Below are 17,760 nucleotides of genomic sequence, written 5' to 3' on the forward strand. Positions count from 1 at the left end.
TGTTATTAGTAAGCACAGATCTATAAAGACTATAATACACCCCTTCTGAAGGGGGGTTGGTAATATCCCTTACCTTCCTCATTTAGAAATACAGCAGGAGTACTGTACATTTCTTTCGGATCAATAAAATAGAGTATTCCACACAGATCCTTTTCACAGTAATGGAGTAAATACAGCCAGATCGAAACGGTGAACCTGCATGAGCAAAGATCAACAAAAAATACAGTCCTGATGAGAAATCTCCCTAAATAATTTGAAAAGCATGCATTTCACTTTTATTTAGCAAACCTGTTTCACACATGTAATATTCAGAACAGAGCACATCCTGTGCAGTGCAAACCTTCAGAGCAACAGCACTTAAGACTCTTGGATTCGTGATCTCCTTCTAACTGTGCACTTTTGTGGTAACAACATGAGAGGAGACTAAGGGAATGTTATCTGAATCAATTCCAGAACGGTGGGTCAGAGCAACTGCCAGATCCTACATCAACAGGGAACTGAAAACAAGACCGAGACAACCTGGAGCCAACCTCCTGCATGCAGGCTGCAGTACAAAACCCTCAAATGCACGGTCTTGTAATCTTGATTGTGGAAGCCAGTGAAAACTAAGCTGTCTCTTCTGTACCAAATGCCAACTGTGAAAATGTGCTTGGGAGAAACAATTAAAAATTAATCCAGCCTCCAGGTAGCACAGATAGGTCTGAACAGCTGTCACTGGGCTATCATAGGATAAATAAAGGTGGAGCCTGTGCAAACTATGGAGTGGTTGAAAATAATAATTTAAAAAAAAAAAAAAAAACATCAAAGACGACCTGACAATGCTATCTACTTAGAAATTTCTGCACAAAGCTGGCTGAGGCACTAAAAGCAGAATTTATACCACAGTATCTAATTCTAAGGAGTTCCTCTGTGCCAGACTAAATCTACTTCAGTGCTCTTAACAGAAACTTGAGCACTTATTTCCATAACATTTCCACAGCCATTAGGCCGATGCTGAACGCTTTTGAAAACTGTACTTCTAATGTACAACCCAGCAAAGCATTACGATTACTATAATCTCTGATAAAGAAGTCCTCTTTTCTTAGTGACTTTTAGAAGGAGATATTATCTGGGTTTTATATTTCTATAATTAAGAAAAAAATGACAATATTTAATACTTTATAATGGGGTCAGCTTGCCTTACTTCTATCTCAAGAAGGCATTGAACATAAAGTATCTTGTATCTTTTCCTAAACTAAACCAAATAGGTCTGGAAGCCTGACACCTGCCCTCCTGCTTAAAAAAAGATGTGAGGGTAGTGAAGTTTTCCCCAATGGAGTCTACACTTTAAATAGCTAATAACACCATATCCTCCAGAGACAGTACGTGGGTGAGACAGAACGGTTGTAATCATGGTCACTTGTATATTGATTGTTAACACCTACAGGCAAAGACTGTGCTTCCAAAAATACTGCCTATGTACTTTTCTTTTCATCTTTCATCTCTGGCAATATATCAAATGCTGCAGTCTCCATTTAATTCTTGAACACTAGTTTGAGCACATAACTGTTCTGGACAAATTTCTTGGGACAGTTTGGGACAATGCTGACTCATTTCACATCCCCCCATTGCTGCAGAATGCTGTACAGCATAAGCAGTCCCTTACAGTCCCAGCCTGTCCTTGCTGCAGGCTGTCCACTGGTAACTGCCTCATATCGCTGTTGTCCACCCCCAGTCATCTTTCTTTACAAATCCCTAACTGCAATCAAATGAGTAACTTCAGGTAGATCCATCTGTTTCTGCTGGCCTCTCCACGCGGTGGGGAAACACCACCACATACAGAGAGCTGAAGGAAAACTTGTTTCCTCTTCTTAATAGAGCTACTCCAGGCCGTCATGCAACCACCAGACACAGGCAATGCTTTATATTAACACTGGAGGCATCACCCAAAGACAGGAGAGGGTGGAACTGTGTAAGGAGCTGCATAAATTCATGCCATGTACTCTCGACCAGTGCATCAGTGCCAGAAGCAGAACGCAACCATGCTGGTGAGCAAAGGGCAGCAGGCTGTACAAACCAGGCTGTCACCCAGCCTGAAGCGGCCAGGAACTATGACTTAGATCTACAGCTTGAGGGCCTGTAGTCTGTATGCAACCTGCGCTATCTGGCAAGTCTTCTTTGGCACTCTTCTTGTGGTCACAGGCCAAACACAAACCAGCTGGCAAGTTCCAGTTCCTGCGATCATTTCCTATTTTTGTAATAATGTTGCTGGGGTAACAGCATCTGTTGTAAGGGAGATATATTTTTATATCCCTATATATCCTTTTTCCTCTAAAGTTGCAAAATATGACTGAAGAGTTGTGACAGTTTGGGGAATGGGGAGAAGAGTAGAGAAAGATGATCTTCCCAGACTTATTCCTCTGTAACTGAATGGTGAGCAGGGGCTAAGGGGTTTTACTCCTCTCCAACTAGGAGAGTTTACATAGGGAGGGTGGAAGAAAATAGTACAAGCTCAAGCTGGAAGACTTATCAAGGCAGGGGACTATCACTAAGGGCTTGTCAGCTACAAAATAAACTAGAGCATGAATTTATAGGGAAAAAGCTGCTCCACACTACTTGCCCTTGCTAGTAACCCTACTCTGCACTTGGTCTGCAAATGCTAAAATGTGATCTGTATTTAAGGTAGCTAGTCATGAGACAGCAGTCTGATGATGACAGCAAGTATCAGCTAACTTACCCTCCTACCTGTGCCTAGCCAGCTCAGTTATACCTAGTACTGGTACCCCTTACAAAGCACTGCACTGACACCTATCATAAGCATCTTTCTGAAGTTCAGCTTAATCCTCTCCAAAACTGAAATGAAAAAACAGAAGGAATAGCTAACTAGTTTCCTTTTAAGCCTCTTCTGAAACTAGTAGGCAGAGTTTCTTTAATTTGTGGTGTAGCCTAAGAGTTTAAGTACGTTCTATAGTATTCGATAATCAATTATAACATGCTTCAATTATTTACCTACACTTACATGGGATAATCAATCTGATGTTGTCTGACTGTCTCAAGTTCTCTGTTTTCAAATTGCTCAAATTTCTTCACAATTCCTGTTTTCTCCCCACTGGAAGCGTATATGAAGTTGAGAATCTGGACGCCATCTGCAAAATACAATCTTTCTTAATCTGTCAGAAAACAAGCATTGATAACTAATTAATTGGCTCACACTTGTTCAGTCAAACATTTGAATCACAACAGATTAAAAATTAAGGTAAACCATCAATAAATCCCTAAACACAAGATCACTCATTGTTATTAAATACTTTACAGTTTTGGACTGAATAACCCACGAAAAGTTAAATTAATTCAATTTCCAGCTGATACTAGAAGCAGGGAAAGAACAGACTCATTTAAATCTAAGATACTTCAAGGGGCAGTTAGTAAGAAAGACACCTTCACTTATGTTCTTTGTTTAAAATCTCATCCTATCTTTGGTTATGCCTACGTGACATTACTCCACAACTCTTGGACTTGCTCTCCATTTTCAACTTTCCAGCTTATACTGTATGTATGGATAGATATCAATTCTGTTCTTAACTGATATGCATAATCCTGTAACAAATCTAATAATGCTGCCTCTGCTAAGAAACAGGAAAAAGATCTTCAAGGCCATTACATATAATCAAGTTTTCTAGAAAAACAAACAAGAAACCACACAAAACCAAAAGAAACCCCAACCCCATGCCCAAAAAACCCCAAGCCATTTGTTACAAGCTGATTTTTAAAAAATAATCTGAATGTTATTTCCTCCTATTTCATCTATAATACAATTAGATAATGCATAAGATGTTTCACATTGTTGTCAGAGATAACATGCCCTCCAACAAGTATTTTATAAAGCCCCTGAAGGCAGCAACATGAGTGCTTTCCTGCTCAGCTTCAGTGCATTTACATGTCAATGTAGTGAAAATAAATGACACAAATACTGTTATGGGATTTTCTAGAAGAGAAACCTTTAGAAGAAAATAACCTTTTTGCTTTTAGGTTCTGCTTTGAATATATATTGAAGACAAAAAAAATTGTCAGCAGACATAAAGCTAGCGATAGGCAGAAACAAAAGGAATCAGAAGAACTCTGAGAAAATCTAGAAAGCAGAATTGTGGGTTTCAGTAATTTCTAAAGTTTGGCAAGACAAATTTCGTTATTTAAAACTACTAATTTTTAAAGCAAAAGTGCTTGTCCATAATAGCTTTTAGAGAAAAAAAGAAAAGTACTAGAAAATTTTTTGCACTATGAAGAATTCACACATTTCTGAGCGTGTGGCCATCAGACAGACTACCCGTGTGAGAATTATCTATGTAGGAACCACAGTACTGACCCTGAAATAATGCAATAAAGAATTGAACAACTCTCTCTGAAGACATAGGAATCATGTCCACTGACATCAGTGGGTTTTAAATAAAGCTGTTTGAATACGCTCAGAAAATAGATGGCCATGCTGCTACAAATCTCCAGGCTGGCTGGGATAAAACAAACCAGCTCTGAAAGACATGATGACTTCAGTCACTTCCAGCTCCAGCCCCACAGTTATGAAGCTTACATATTCAACGTATTCAACAATGTTGGCCAAGTAAATCTAGATAACCTTTACTATTTACTACAGTTATGCACTTTCTAACAGCTTACCAAAGATGTTATTTGGGTCCCACTAGTTTTCTTGGGGAAAAAAAGTGACATTACACCTACCACTTTCATGAGGACACTGAGGTATCTTGTCTGCCTGGAGCATCCACAAGTAGTCAACACCCCACTGAAGACAAACTTTGTGGTCCTTATATGGGCGTTCAAATGGTGGAACTGCTTCCAAAACAGTGTAATTCTTGGCAACTGCATCCTGGTAGTCTTCATTCTGCTCAACATCGTAGCTGCTAACTGATTTGTGACTAATCCATGCGTATAATATCACGCTGTGCACGATTATTGAGTTTCTGATGATATAATCATCTCTGTAAACCATGATGCTTGGAAATTTCAAATGCACTTGTCGAGTTCTACTAATATAAAGGCTGTTCTCATCCTTCCACCTCCTTCTGTACACTGGTACACCAGTCCTGAACTCAGAGGAAGCTACTGCTTCCAAATTAATGATACAAGGCTTAGAACATAAATACTGAACTGAAACCTCAGAATTGTTAAGAACTTTCTTTTCTAAAATGTTTAACTGAATAAAGTCCACATAATTCATGTTTTTTTCAAACTGTGGAGTAACTGGCGTCGTCCGTAATGTTTCCTTTCCAGAGGATGATAGAAAATTCTGGAAAAAAACACAAAACATGTTAACCAGAGAGTCTAAGTTTATGTGATTAATAATATACTCACAGCAATAACAGAACACTGCACAAGCAGAAGGTTTATACACCATACTCGAACTCCAAAATACTGGGATTCTTTCACACAGCAAGTACAGGTGGGTTACTGGAGAGCTTGATCGAGGTTTTAATGGTAACAACCCCCCTACATCAAAGTTACACATGCTTCTATAAACAAATCATATTTACAGGGTGTATCCTTCAGCCCTTTCGCAAGTGGAATCCCGCCTAAGATACTGACTTACATGTCATGCTGTTTACAGACGCTCCTAGGATCAGGCCTAAAGAGTATATACTAAAACGTACTGTCATTTAGTCATCGTATCATTCACTTGTGCTGCCACAGCCTGTTTCCATACCTTTTAAAAAAGTTAGCTAATTTTGTTTCATCTCATGCGGGTAGAGCAGAATAACTACTAAGTCAGCTCACAACAGTTTCCTGAGAATTAATTCATGTTTGTAAAAAGTTTAGGAGCTTATTCCAGAAATGTTCCTGTCCTGAAGACAGACTTACAAATCTGAGCAGAAAGACCAGCAAACAGTATTTGCTTAGTTTTTGCTCTCTATAGCTACATACCTTACAATATACTTTAGACACACACCAGGATTATTCTCTGTGCTGAAATTCTTGTCCCTAAGGCTTCAAAAAGCTTCTTTTCTTTCTGCTCTGCAGTCAGTGTCCAGCTTGATGCACTGCCAAGGATACTGAGGATTACTCAGTTCAGAGGGCAGCCACCAGCACAGCACTTCTGCCAAGTCCCTGGATCCATCTAAAATATTCAGAATTGTCACATATGATTACCAGGGAAGCTGGTCGTTAAGACTGCTTAAAATAAGAAGATCTGCCTTGGGTGACTTTTAACTTTGCTTAAACAAATCAAACTGAAATTTATCTTGGATTGACAGCTTTTTCACAGCGATTCTCAAAATATTTAAAAGCTTTGGCCAAGTCTTTAGTACGTTTCGAGTTATTGGAATTATGTGCTGTGTACCAAGGACAAGACTTTGCCCTTGGTCCAATATAGGGATCAGTGAAACTTCCTAATGGTGAACTAATTTGCATTTTATTTCTTAAGAACATCCTGACACTCCTTGAAAGCTACACCGAAAAAAAACAAGCCAGCAAAACCTGTGAAGGTGTAAGCATTAGGAAAAGTCAGAACTAAGCTTACCTATCCTACTTCCTTGTTTCTATAGATAAAGATTTTGGATTTAACTATGTGACCAAATGCTGTTTCTACCCCAAACCCCTGCCTCCTTAAAGGCACAAAGGAGCTCTAGAGTTGCATGTGGAAGAAAGCTGTGCACAGAGGAGACTATTTACCCCAAAATCTTAACTTTATTTGAACTAGAAGCTGAAAAACATAATTGAATGAAGGAACTTTTAGATTAGAAAGCTGGATATCTTTGCTTAGCAGCTTGGTAACTCTAGATAATTAAATTTATTTAGTGTTGCTAGGTGTTCCTGAACTTGTCACTTAAACCACTTTCCACAAGAACAACTGAGTACTCTTTATCTTATTGTGTCTGACAAGATACACAGGAAGCCAGACATATGGTGATGCTGAGCACTCATAAATGTGTGTGTAAGCACCAAAGTATTCACTTTGAACAAATAAAATGCTATAAAAAAGCAAAACACTCCACAATGTCAGTATCTAAGCTTTCTACAATGGGTAGTTTCTTCAGAGTAACAGCCTTCCCCTCTGCCTCGTTTCCATTCTATAAAATGGATATTGTAAAAATGATGTGTAGCAAAGGTGCTAAAAAAGGAATAGCAATAGGAGGCTGGTGTCTGTTGGAAAAGTTACCACCACATCACGCAATAACACACAAGCACAAATACTGATATCAAAGTTGACATGAGCACCTTAATTTTAATACTGATTTCTGAATGTGGCCATTTGACTTTCAGTAAATGGCAGAAATTCTGCTGCTTTTTGTGGTGGAGATCCCCAGGTAGTAAGTTCTGCAAGCCAAAGCCAATTCCTTGTAGAACAAACTCACAGAATTACAGAATGTCAGGGATTGGAAATGACCTCAAAAGATCGGCTAGTTCCTGCCAGAGCAGGAACACCCAGATGAGGTTACACAGGAAGGCGTCCAGGCAGGTCTTGAATGCCTCCAGAGTAGGAGACTCCACAACCTCCCTGGGCAGCCTGTTCCAGTGCTCTGTCACCCTCACCATGAAGAAGTTTCTTCTCAAATTTAAGTGGAACCTTTTGTGTTCCAGTTTGTACCCATGACCCCTTGTCAAACCACTGGTTGTCACTGAGAAGAGCCTGGCTCCATCCTCATGACACTCACCCTTTATATATCTGTAAACATTAATGAGGTCACCCCTCAGTCTCCTCTTCTCCAAGCTAAAGAGACCCAGCTCCCTCTGCCTTTCCTCATAAGGGAGATGCTCCACTCCCTTAATCATCTTTGTGGCTCTGCGCTGGACTCTCTCCAGCAGTTCCCTGTCCTTCTGGAACTGAGGGGCCCAGAACAGGACACAATATTCCAGATGTGGTCTCACCAAGGCGGAGTAGAGGGGAAGGAAAACCTCTCTCGACCTACTAACCACCCCCCGCTTCAAATACACCCCAGGATGCCACTGGCCTTCCTGGCCACAAGGGCACAGTGCTGGCTCATGGTCACCCTGCTGTTCACCAGGACCCCCAGGTCCCTTTCCCATACACTGCTCTCTAATAGGTCCTTCCCCAACTTATACTGGAACCTGGGGTTGTTCCTACCCAGATGCAAGACTCTACACTTTCCCTTGTTATATTTAATTAATTTTTTCCCTGCCCAACTCTCCAGCCTGTCCAGGTCTTGCTGGATGGCGGCACAGCCTTAAACTCCATTATGTTCCTAGAGCACTTCAGCATGCCGTATTGCTACTGTCAAATAAGGTCTTATTGCCCTTCCCTTAGTGCCTGTTCTGCTAAATGGATCCCACAGAGTTACTCAATAAACTTTTCTTTGTATTCTTTGGTGCCTGGGTATTAGTTGAGACACAAGCTACAAAAAGTATGCAAAGCATGTTTGGTTCTGCTGTTACAACACAGCTAACAAATTCTTTGGGAGGCTCATCCTGTAAGTAGAATAGTGCAAAGACCCCTGAGCAACTCCACACCGAACCAGCCATGGCAGAGATCATGGACTGTAAACTCTTCTGGACCATGGCCGAGTCTCTGTCACCGCTGGGTTGCCTCTACACAGCACACTGCACAGTTCGTTATCTAAGTGATCCTACTCAGTGAGGAACTCTAGTTCTTCCCTCCCTATTATCTCAGACAAGGCAGTGCTAATTGTGCATAATCTCTGACTACAGAGAGTGAGGATGAAAGGATTACACAATGAATGTGATTACGAGATTTAAATGTAAAAGTTTTTCCAGCACAGTAAAGAGGCCAGCTATACTAGATTAAAAATGTTACCATAAACTAGGCAGAGTTGAACAAGAAAGACATAGAGGTTTCACTGTGTGTGGTAACTCAGCCGCAAAAGCTTTTTCTTGAACTTTTTCTTAAAACCCTCTGAATCTGAAGGAGTTATCCCAAGTCAGATGGTGGGATAAAAAAAATCACTGGGGGAGGCAATCACAACAACTGGTAGGGAGCTAAAAATGTTCAGTAGTCTAATATTACAGAAATGATGAGAAACCATTCTTTCACTCACTGGAATAAGATCTCAGCAGGACCCTCCCTGAATTCAATGCTGCAGAAATTCCACATAACCCTATGAAGCTGCACCTGTTTGCACAAAGCCTGAAGATAACTGTAGCCCTTTACCTGTGAACGCCCGCCACGTCATGCTAGATTTTAAGATGTGTTAGAAGGAGACACGTCAAAAAGGGTGTTGATCTGGTCCCAACCAGCATCAACGTTGTACAGGCATACAAAGACTTTGTCCAGAGTTTGTATTTAGGAGTGTAAAAGAGGAAAAAGTAGTTGAATAGACGCCCTCAAAACGTATCTGTTTCTGTAAGCCAATACAGCACCACACTCGTGCCTGCACCTGTAGGACCATGTCAGAGGCACCCCCATTCCTTCAAACCCAGACATTTGTCACCTTGGATCGAAACCTTCTTTGATTTAACGACTGGACGTTCCCGCTCGATAAGGCAGCATAACTCTGCGGCTGGAGAGAGGGAAGCCGGGCCAGGCCTGATAAGGCGGCCCCGGGCCCGAGCGCAGGACGGCCGGCCCCCCGCCCTCCGCCGGACACCCGCTGCGGCACCACCCGGGGGCTGCGCCTCTCCGTCCGCCCCGCGCTCGTAACCTGCAGCCCGCCGGCCCAGCCGAACGCGGAGCTGCACCGCGAAGCCGCGGGCAGCGCCGCGGAGCGCGGCGCTCACCGGGGGACAGCCGGGCCGTCGCCGCGGCGGGCAGAGCCGGGTCAGGTGCGGGTCAGGTGCGGGGCCGACCGGCACTCACCGTGAGGAGGAGAAGCAGGAGCAGAGGGGGCCGGCGGGGCGCTGCGGGGCGCTCGGCCGGGGGCCACATGTTGCCGCGGCGGCGGCGCTGACCAGCGCTGTCGGGACAAGGATGCGGCGGATCCGGCTTCCTGGAGGAGGGGCCGCCTCCCGGGCCGGGCCGGGCCCCGCACCGCCACAGGTGCGGGGGGGAGCTGAGTGCGCGGCGGGGCCGGGCCGGGCCGGGCAGCAGCCGGGACCCGAGGCCCGCGGGGATGCTGAGCCCCCGGCCGCGCCGAGAGGCGTTTCAAAGCCGCGCACACCCCAATAAAGGAAGCGCAGGGAGCGGGGCGCCCCGGGCGGGACCCCGGCACAGGGCGGTGTGCTCCGTCCCGGCGGCTGCGCGGCCCCGGGGCTCGGCCGTGCCCGTCCCCACCCTCACGCCTCAGCCCTGCGCTGCCAGCGCGGCCCCGCCCGGGGCAGCTCCCCGGCTCCGCTGGCGAGCGCGGCGCGGCCGCGGGGCGGGTTCAGGGCGGTAGGGCGCGGCAGAGCCTTCTCACAGACGCCAGGTGCGGCGCGGCGGGCGCCGGGGCTGCCCGGGAGGTACCGCCGACCGCCTGGCCAGGCGGGACCCGGGAGCGCGGCGGGTGGGTAACGGCACCGGGCTCTGCCCCGCCGGCCCGCGCGGGGGCGCTGCGCGCGCTCCTGCCGGGATAAGCCGGAATCGGCCGGTGCCTCAGGGCTGCGCTTCCGGAGCGTCCCGGAAGCGGGAGTCACATAGCTTCCGGGTTGTGGCCGCTGGCAGGGATGGCCGCACTGTCCCGCACGCTCGGGATCTTCAGCGGTTTCGTGGCCGTGGTGGCAGCGGCGTTTTACCCCATCTACTTCCGGCCGCTGCTGCTGCCCGAGGAGTACAGTGAGTCCTGCCGGGGCGGGGCGGGGCTGCGCTGCGGCGGGAGCGCCGGCGGGCGTGCCGGCGGGCGTTCCCGGGCCGCGGCTGTGCTGGCGCTGCCGCCGGGCGAGGAACCCCCGGAGAACTTCTGCTCGCCCAGGAAATACTTTAAAAATAATAACAGAACCCACAAGAATACCACATTCTTGGTTTAAGTTATTGGCTGGCAGGTGATTAAGAACTACCTCTAGCTCTTCTGTGAAGCGATGGAGAGGATTTAGATGCGGTGTAAGAAGTTGTGTCAAGAAGACTGCAGCACCCGTGCTGTGGGGACAGGCTGAGAGAGTTGGGGATGTTCAGCCTGAAGAGTGCTCCATGGAGACCTTATAGCAGCCTGCTGATTCCCAAAGGGGCTCCAAGAAAGCCAGAGAGGGATTTTTATAAGGGCATGTAGTGATAGAACAAGGGGTAATGGCTTTAAACTGAAAGAGGGTAGATTTAGATTAGATATAAGGAAGAATTTTTTTACAATGAGGGTGGTGAAACAGTGGTACAGGTTTCCCAGAGGGGTGGTAGATGCCCCATCCCTGGAAGTGTTCAAGGCCAGGCTGGACGGGGCTCTGAGCAACTTGATCTGGTTGCAGACATCCCTGCTCATTGCAGGGGGTTGGACTAGATCAGTTTTAAAGATCCCCTCCAACCCAAACCATTCTATGATTCTGTAAGTTGTTGGAGGCGCTTTCCAGCCACAATTGAAAAGTTTAACTTAAAACATGGTAACAGGTGTTTTACTGATAGTGATGATTTTCTAAATGTGGTCTCAGTCTGCAGAGCTTTCTCTGAAACTGACTGCTGAGGAAAACCCACCTTTCCTGCCAGAAACACAGAAAAGCTGTGACAGACTCTGTAATCAGGGAGTTCTTGAGCACCTGAAGGCACCCGAAGCTTCAGGTGTGAAGCCTTGGAGGCTCCAGGTGGGTGCTCCCTGCTGTGGGAGTGGTAGGGGGAGCACCCGTTACTCGTAAACTTCTGTTAATTACTGCCTGAGGAAGTGAGGAAAAGTTCTGGTGTTGCCAGTCTCATCCCCTCACTTCAACTTTTATAAAGCTAAGTAAGCTGTTGGTGGTAACCTGAAGAAGCATGTGGTTAATTTACTGAGACAACTGAAGAGATTTTGAGGAAGAAAAAAAGGAAAAGGGTGAAAAATTTATTGTTCTTATTGGGGGGACGTCAGCCTTACATCAAAGCTGAAGTAAAATTTAACTTGCAAGCAAGTTTTTATTGAAGGAAGCTATGTTTGTGAAGTTGGAAACTGTCCACAATGATAGGTTTCTTACTCTGTGTTCTCATTTAAAAGCCTTATTCTTAACTAATTATTGCTTATGGTGCACTTTCCAAAAATATAATATTAGAAATGTCACTCAACATTAAGGAAAGAACAGAACTAGCAGACAGTGTCTTCTTTTGTACTTGTGAATCACACAAACAAAGGTTCCCTGGCAGGTTAGAGGTTTTTTGATCTCCATTTAGCACATAACACGGGTGATGTGCAATTAGCAAGTGGTTACACTTGTTATTTAGTACCTGATTCTAAACTTTACTGATTGTGTACTGCTCAAACTCTCCTTTGATCTCACCTTTATTAATTTCCTATGTGATTTTCGTGATGTTCATCACTGTGATATGGGCGAAGCACAAGCATTCCTTGTCATAATACTTTAGACAAGGACATGGAATTTCACAGTTGTGGTAGTTGACTGGAAACATTTTAATCTTTGAGGTACAAAGGATTGATTTTTTTGGAGTACGGTCTATTAAGTTGTATGACAACAGAATTTCTCTGGAAGGTCACACCCCCCGTTGGCTTCAGCTGCAGCAAATACTCAGTATTTCTGCATTTTGGGATGCTGGGTCTGAAGTTGAACATTTAGATTAGCATCACACAGCAATCTGGCAAAAGGCAAGAATGGATTTTAGTTCTCTGGGGTGACATTCAACTATGTAAACATGAAATGCTATATTTTTCTTCTTCAGTCTTGTTTTTCATGTGTATTTTCCAAATTCTACACAAATTAGGCACAATACATTCAGGAAGAAGACTTTTCTGCACAATTGTCTCACATCTTCAGTGGAATTCCTAGCAGTTTAACAAATAAAATGGAAGATACTTGGAAAAACTGTTTGTAAGCAAATTGTTAATATGTACTTTAAATCGTGCACACAGGGGTTTGACTTATTTCACACAGAAGTGTTATCATTTTATAGGTTTTTAGTACCTCAGCTTGTGGACTTGATGTTTCTTGTATTTTCCTGTCTGCAGCTTTAAAAGTTTTTTCCTTGTATGAAATGCATAGTTTATTGGCAGTGTTGAAACCTTGATATCTTCAGCACAGACCTCTTCTCCTTGGATTAATTAAAACAGTGGGTTGACAGCTGCTATTTGGATTGATATTGGGCATTTTCACAGTGGATTTTGTGATTTTGCTGAACTGTGAGAATCAGCTCTTTCCCCATCCTGTGAGGGGCTGTCTTCTCTTCAAGACTGGCTCCTCCTCATTGTCCCTTTTTTGGCTTACCTGTTTTCCAGGTTGTTTCCAAGCCTCACCCCAGTCTCACTATTGACTCTACCATGACCTGTCTCCGTATTTCTCATCTGCTGTTTCTCAGCACTGGTTTCTTCGCCTGACCGGTTAACAGCTCTTTCTGTTCACCCCACTTTTCACCCCACTTGTGTTCCCAGCCTTTGCAGATTGACTCCCATTTTGATCTCTGCCTCTCTTCCAATCTTAGCCTCCATCTGAGACTAAATATCGTTCTCCTCCATGTCCTAGAATAAGTCTGATTCATTGCCCTATTTTATTCTGTTTTCTCTGTCTGGGTTTTGTATTTTTTTTCTTTGAAATTAGACACTACCCTGAGATTTTGCCTGCTAGAAAGGATGGAATGGCAGTTACCATGCTCAGTGAACAGAACTGGAGAATATGGATCTTCCTCTAGTGCCTGCCCCCTTGCAAGTAGAATTATTGTGATATACTGTTAGTCTCCAGCAGCATTAGGCTTGTACCTGGACAGCCTAATAATATGTAGTGCCTGCGCATTCTCAGTGGGATAGGATGCTGAAAAGTTTCAGTTTTAAGGTGAGCTTAGTTCTGAGTTTCTCTCAAGAGTGTGTCCATTTTTCTTCTTGGAAGTGGTTGAATCTTTCAAACAAAAGAGAAAAGGCTGAGACAGGCCAATGGGATGGAAGTGAAGGATCACTGATTCCAGAAGGAATAAAACTTTTGAAGACTTTTATGTTGAGCGTATGAGTTATAGCTCCTAAAAGTACTTGTCCTTCTTTAAGTGATGGCATCGTGGCAGGTATTTTGGCATCTTTTATTAAACAGTAGTCATTACTTTAAGATGACTGTCTTATTGTTTGTAATATCTCAAAACAGATTAGCTGTTAGTTTCTCAGTGAAGTGCAAGTACTACATTTGCATTGTGTAGATGGATACTTACTAGAATTTTACTGTGTAGCATCCAGAATGAATAAAATATTCAATATTATTTTATTGGGTGCAGTCAAGATATTTGGTATTTTATTTTTTTTTTTCAGAAATGACCTTTCTGTTCTGCTTTCCAGAGAAAGAACAGTCAATAAACCGAGCTGGTATTGTTCAAGAGGATATTCAGCCTGCAGGTATACCTGATTCGTGTGTTTGCCTTGATTGTTTTAAAGATATTTTTGAAGTTAGACCTGAATATTTATATGTATTTAAATAATACAGTGAATAATATACTCAAATAATACATATATAGTAAACTTACTATGAAAATATTTTTTGGGCGAATTCTTCATTTGAAAATTATGAATTTAATAAAACTTGTTTTTAATTGACTTAACTGGCCAAATAAGTTGTTATATTCACAGTTTCTCAAACAGCTGCTGGTTTCCACACCGGAAATTAACTTTTGAACTAGCTCAGAGCAAACAAGAGCCATGTGTGGGCTGGGTTCCAGCTGTAAAAAATATGCTATTTCACCCTGTTTTGTGGAATACTGCTTTACAGTTCAGCCGAAACACGACTTATGAGCACTTTGTCAGTACCTTCAATCCTCACAGGTGGAGGGATAAGGCAGAAATCCACTACACATAAAGGAAAATTTTGAATGCAGTGCCAATAGCTTTTTGATCTCTGCTGTTGCCGGTAGAAGGCATAGAAAAGCATACAAGGGGAATAAAATTAAAGTATCGCAGAATATCCTTGACAGTCCATTGTTTCAGAGATAATGAAACTGGCTATTCATGATGCAGGGTTGACACTTCTCGTCTAAATACATGACAGTCCTTATCTTGATGAAACAGTTCATATCTGAGTATGTTAAAGGGTAAAGTATTCCTGTTTTTAGAAAAGCCTAACATCAGCAGCAGGGGAAAACCAAACAGGATTAATGCCCTGTCCGTACTACACATATCAGTGAAATCGTCACTGCAGGCCTTACTTTCCAGGAAAGTGGTGAAATGCTGAAGAGGAGTAGAAAGGGTATTGTGAAATAGAAGTCTGGTAAACCTGCCCTTTTATTAAACATTAAAGAGGACTGGACTGGCTCATTTATCCAAGATGCAGATCCTTGATGGCTGGTTCTCCTCAGTGTAACTTTTTCATCTAAATTTAGCTGCTGATGAAAAGTTATGAGATCCACTAGTTGAAAGTGAAATCTAGAGAAGTTCAAGTGCAAGGTGCAATTCTAGATGGTTGTTCTAAAAATATTAGAACACCTTACTTATGGGTGTGATAGATTTTTCCATTATCTGAAGCTTAAGTTCAAGATGAGGTTGTCTTTCTAAATATTTTTTGCAAGCTCAAGTGAAGTTGTGAGTTCAGTACAGAAATTATTAGGTTCTTTCATTGTTTTGTACACAGGCTGGGGTTGCAGACCTATTATTATTATTATTATTATTATTCTTCAACAGTCTAGTTATGAACTATTGGTATTCTCTGATTTGTAGGGTTAAAAGTGTGGTCTGATCCATTTGGAAGAAAGTAATGTTGGCGGCTGAGTGTGTTGCAAGGCAGAACTGAAGATGGACTTCTTCAGCTGTTTCTTCTTTCATTGAAGTGTCTTTGGGGGTCGCTGGAGAAGAATTCTGAATATGCTGTGTGGGCACGTGAGGAGCAACAAACACTACTGGTTGGAATCCCAAGAGATAAAAACATGCTAGTTTTGACAGAGGATGCTGGGGCATAGTGCACAAACTTAGAGAGATCAACGATTCTTGAGTTGTGAAATAAAATATTTATTTCCGTGAGAAAAGGGAAGAGGAATTATTTTTGTGGTCAATCTGTAAACAGTTATAGAATAAATTATGAACAGAATAAGTCATGCAGACCGCTGCAGTTTCCTCCGTAGTCTGAGAATTACTTTTTGTGATTTTATTATGAAAACATGATAGAAGTATATACTGAGCAAAATCAGTGCAGAGTGTAAATATGTACATTAAAATGGCTTCCTTTTAAACCAATGTGTATTTTTTTTCTTTGTTTTGTAAGTAGTTGTGACTGATGAACCTTGGCCAGGTGCCCACCCAGCCACTCTCTCACTCCTGCTGCTCAGCAGGGGTAGAAAGTAGCATGGCAAAGCATGTGGATCTGGATAAACGCAGGAAGATTGCTTACCAGTTACTGTTGGAGGCAAAACAAACTTAACTTGGGGAAAATTAATGTAGTTTATTGCCAGTTAAAATAGTTTTGGATAATGAGAACCAAAAATTAAAATAACACCTTCCCATTGGCTCTCGTTTTCCAGGATCAAATTCACTCCTGAGTCCTGTATTTCCTCTCTGCTTGGTCCCATGAGGGGTGGATGGGGATCACGGTCACTTTGTAACAGTTTTTTTCTTCTGCTCCTTCCTTCTCACACTTTTCCCCTGCTCCTGTATGGGTTCCTCATGAGCTGCAGTTCCTTCAGGACATACCCAACTGCTCCGGTGTGGGCCACGGTGTGGATATCTGCTCCAACTTGGTTTTCTCCATGGGCTGCAGGGGAATATCTGCTCTGGTGGTGCCTGGAGCCCCTCCTCCCCTTCCTTATTTTCTGGCTTTGGTGTTCATACTGCTGTTCCTCACTTTCCCCCCCTTCATTCCCCTGCTTGTCCAGTGTTTTCACAAAGGTGCCACCCAGTTGGCTGCTGGGCTGAGCTGTGTCTTGCAGTGGGTCCTTTGTGAACCCAGCTGGAGCTGTCTGGGGCCATCATGGGGTAGCTGCTGCAGCCCACCTTGCTCGCTGCCAGCACCTTGACTGGTACACCTGATACAGGAGGTTAACACCAAATGTTGGGGTAGAAAAGCAGATAAAGAATCTTTTTTTAAAAAGCATTTTTTCATGGTAAGTATAATGATCATTAGAACAGATGAGTAAAGGATTGCCCCCACTGAAAAACTTTACCCAAATTGGGTGTCTGTCGTCATAATAGGTTCTGAATAAACTATGTGTTTTCAAAAGAAAAAAACAGTTTATAAGCTATAGTTACTGTCTATAACCTAACCAATATTACTCTTGAGGACAGGTGCAGCATGTACATTTAACTGTAATATACTCTCTTCTTTTCTTGATTTATTTTTAGCACTTCATTATGGCACACAACATTTTAAAGACCATTGCAGGATCATATATGTTATGAAGAATGTATGTGCAGTGAGTGTTATTCATAAAGTTAGTGGATGTTTGCTCTTTTTTTCAGACATACTCTCTTCCTGAGTTCCACCTAATAAAGTGGTTTGATTGACCATGTCTTTCAAGTGTTAGGATACTGAATGTCTTTCTCAGATCTTTGGTATTCTGTCTGCATAAAACTGTCAAGTCAACGAGGAACATGCTGCAATAATTGTGCAGAATTTACACTGAAATTTTCTGGGATTGCTTTGGCATTTTCCAGTTACCTGGAGACTTGCCCAAGACTCACGTGGGAAGTCCTGCTCCTGCAGCTGCCTTTCTGGGCCTTGTGACAATGCTTTGTTCTGCTTATGGACACTGGACATAAACCTCTCCTATGGCAAATTGTGCTCCCCAGGACTCTTTCCCTATCTTGCTCTGGAAATAAGAGCTTTTGCTACTTCTGTAGCCTGCAGCAACTATTATTTTTCAACATA

General features: G+C 43.2%; 2 protein-coding genes across 3 annotated transcripts in view; one reads left to right on the forward strand and one right to left on the reverse strand.

Moving 5' to 3' along the window:
• Window positions 1-10,339, reverse strand: part of SEL1L3 (SEL1L family member 3) — a 37,377-nt gene extending 27,038 nt beyond the window's left edge. Inside the window, exons 1-4 of the mRNA XM_065060670.1 lie at window positions 9,758-10,339; window positions 4,711-5,278; window positions 2,999-3,125; window positions 74-195 (exon numbers count right to left, since the gene is read on the reverse strand). Of these exons, the coding sequence (XP_064916742.1) occupies window positions 74-195; window positions 2,999-3,125; window positions 4,711-5,278; window positions 9,758-9,826 (886 nt within the window). The 5' untranslated portion in view covers window positions 9,827-10,339. The remainder of the gene's footprint in view (window positions 1-73; window positions 196-2,998; window positions 3,126-4,710; window positions 5,279-9,757) is intronic.
• Window positions 10,340-10,387: 48 nt separating this feature from the next.
• Window positions 10,388-16,129, forward strand: SMIM20 (small integral membrane protein 20). Of its 2 annotated transcripts, none has more exons than XM_065060673.1 (3): window positions 10,388-10,651; window positions 14,226-14,309; window positions 15,621-16,129. In XM_065060673.1, the coding sequence occupies exons 1-3, from the start codon at window positions 10,543-10,545 to the stop codon at window positions 15,656-15,658; spliced, it is 231 nt and encodes a 76-aa protein (XP_064916745.1). In that variant the 5' UTR covers window positions 10,388-10,542; the 3' UTR covers window positions 15,659-16,129. The 2 variants fall into 2 exon arrangements, with proteins under 2 accessions (XP_064916745.1, XP_064916746.1); XM_065060674.1 differs by having other exon boundaries at window positions 14,253-14,309.
• Window positions 16,130-17,760: the final 1,631 nt, after the last annotated feature.

The sequence above is a fragment of the Columba livia genome, chromosome 4, assembly GCF_036013475.1.
Source record: "Columba livia isolate bColLiv1 breed racing homer chromosome 4, bColLiv1.pat.W.v2, whole genome shotgun sequence".
NCBI classification, from domain to species: Eukaryota; Metazoa; Chordata; class Aves; order Columbiformes; family Columbidae; genus Columba; species Columba livia.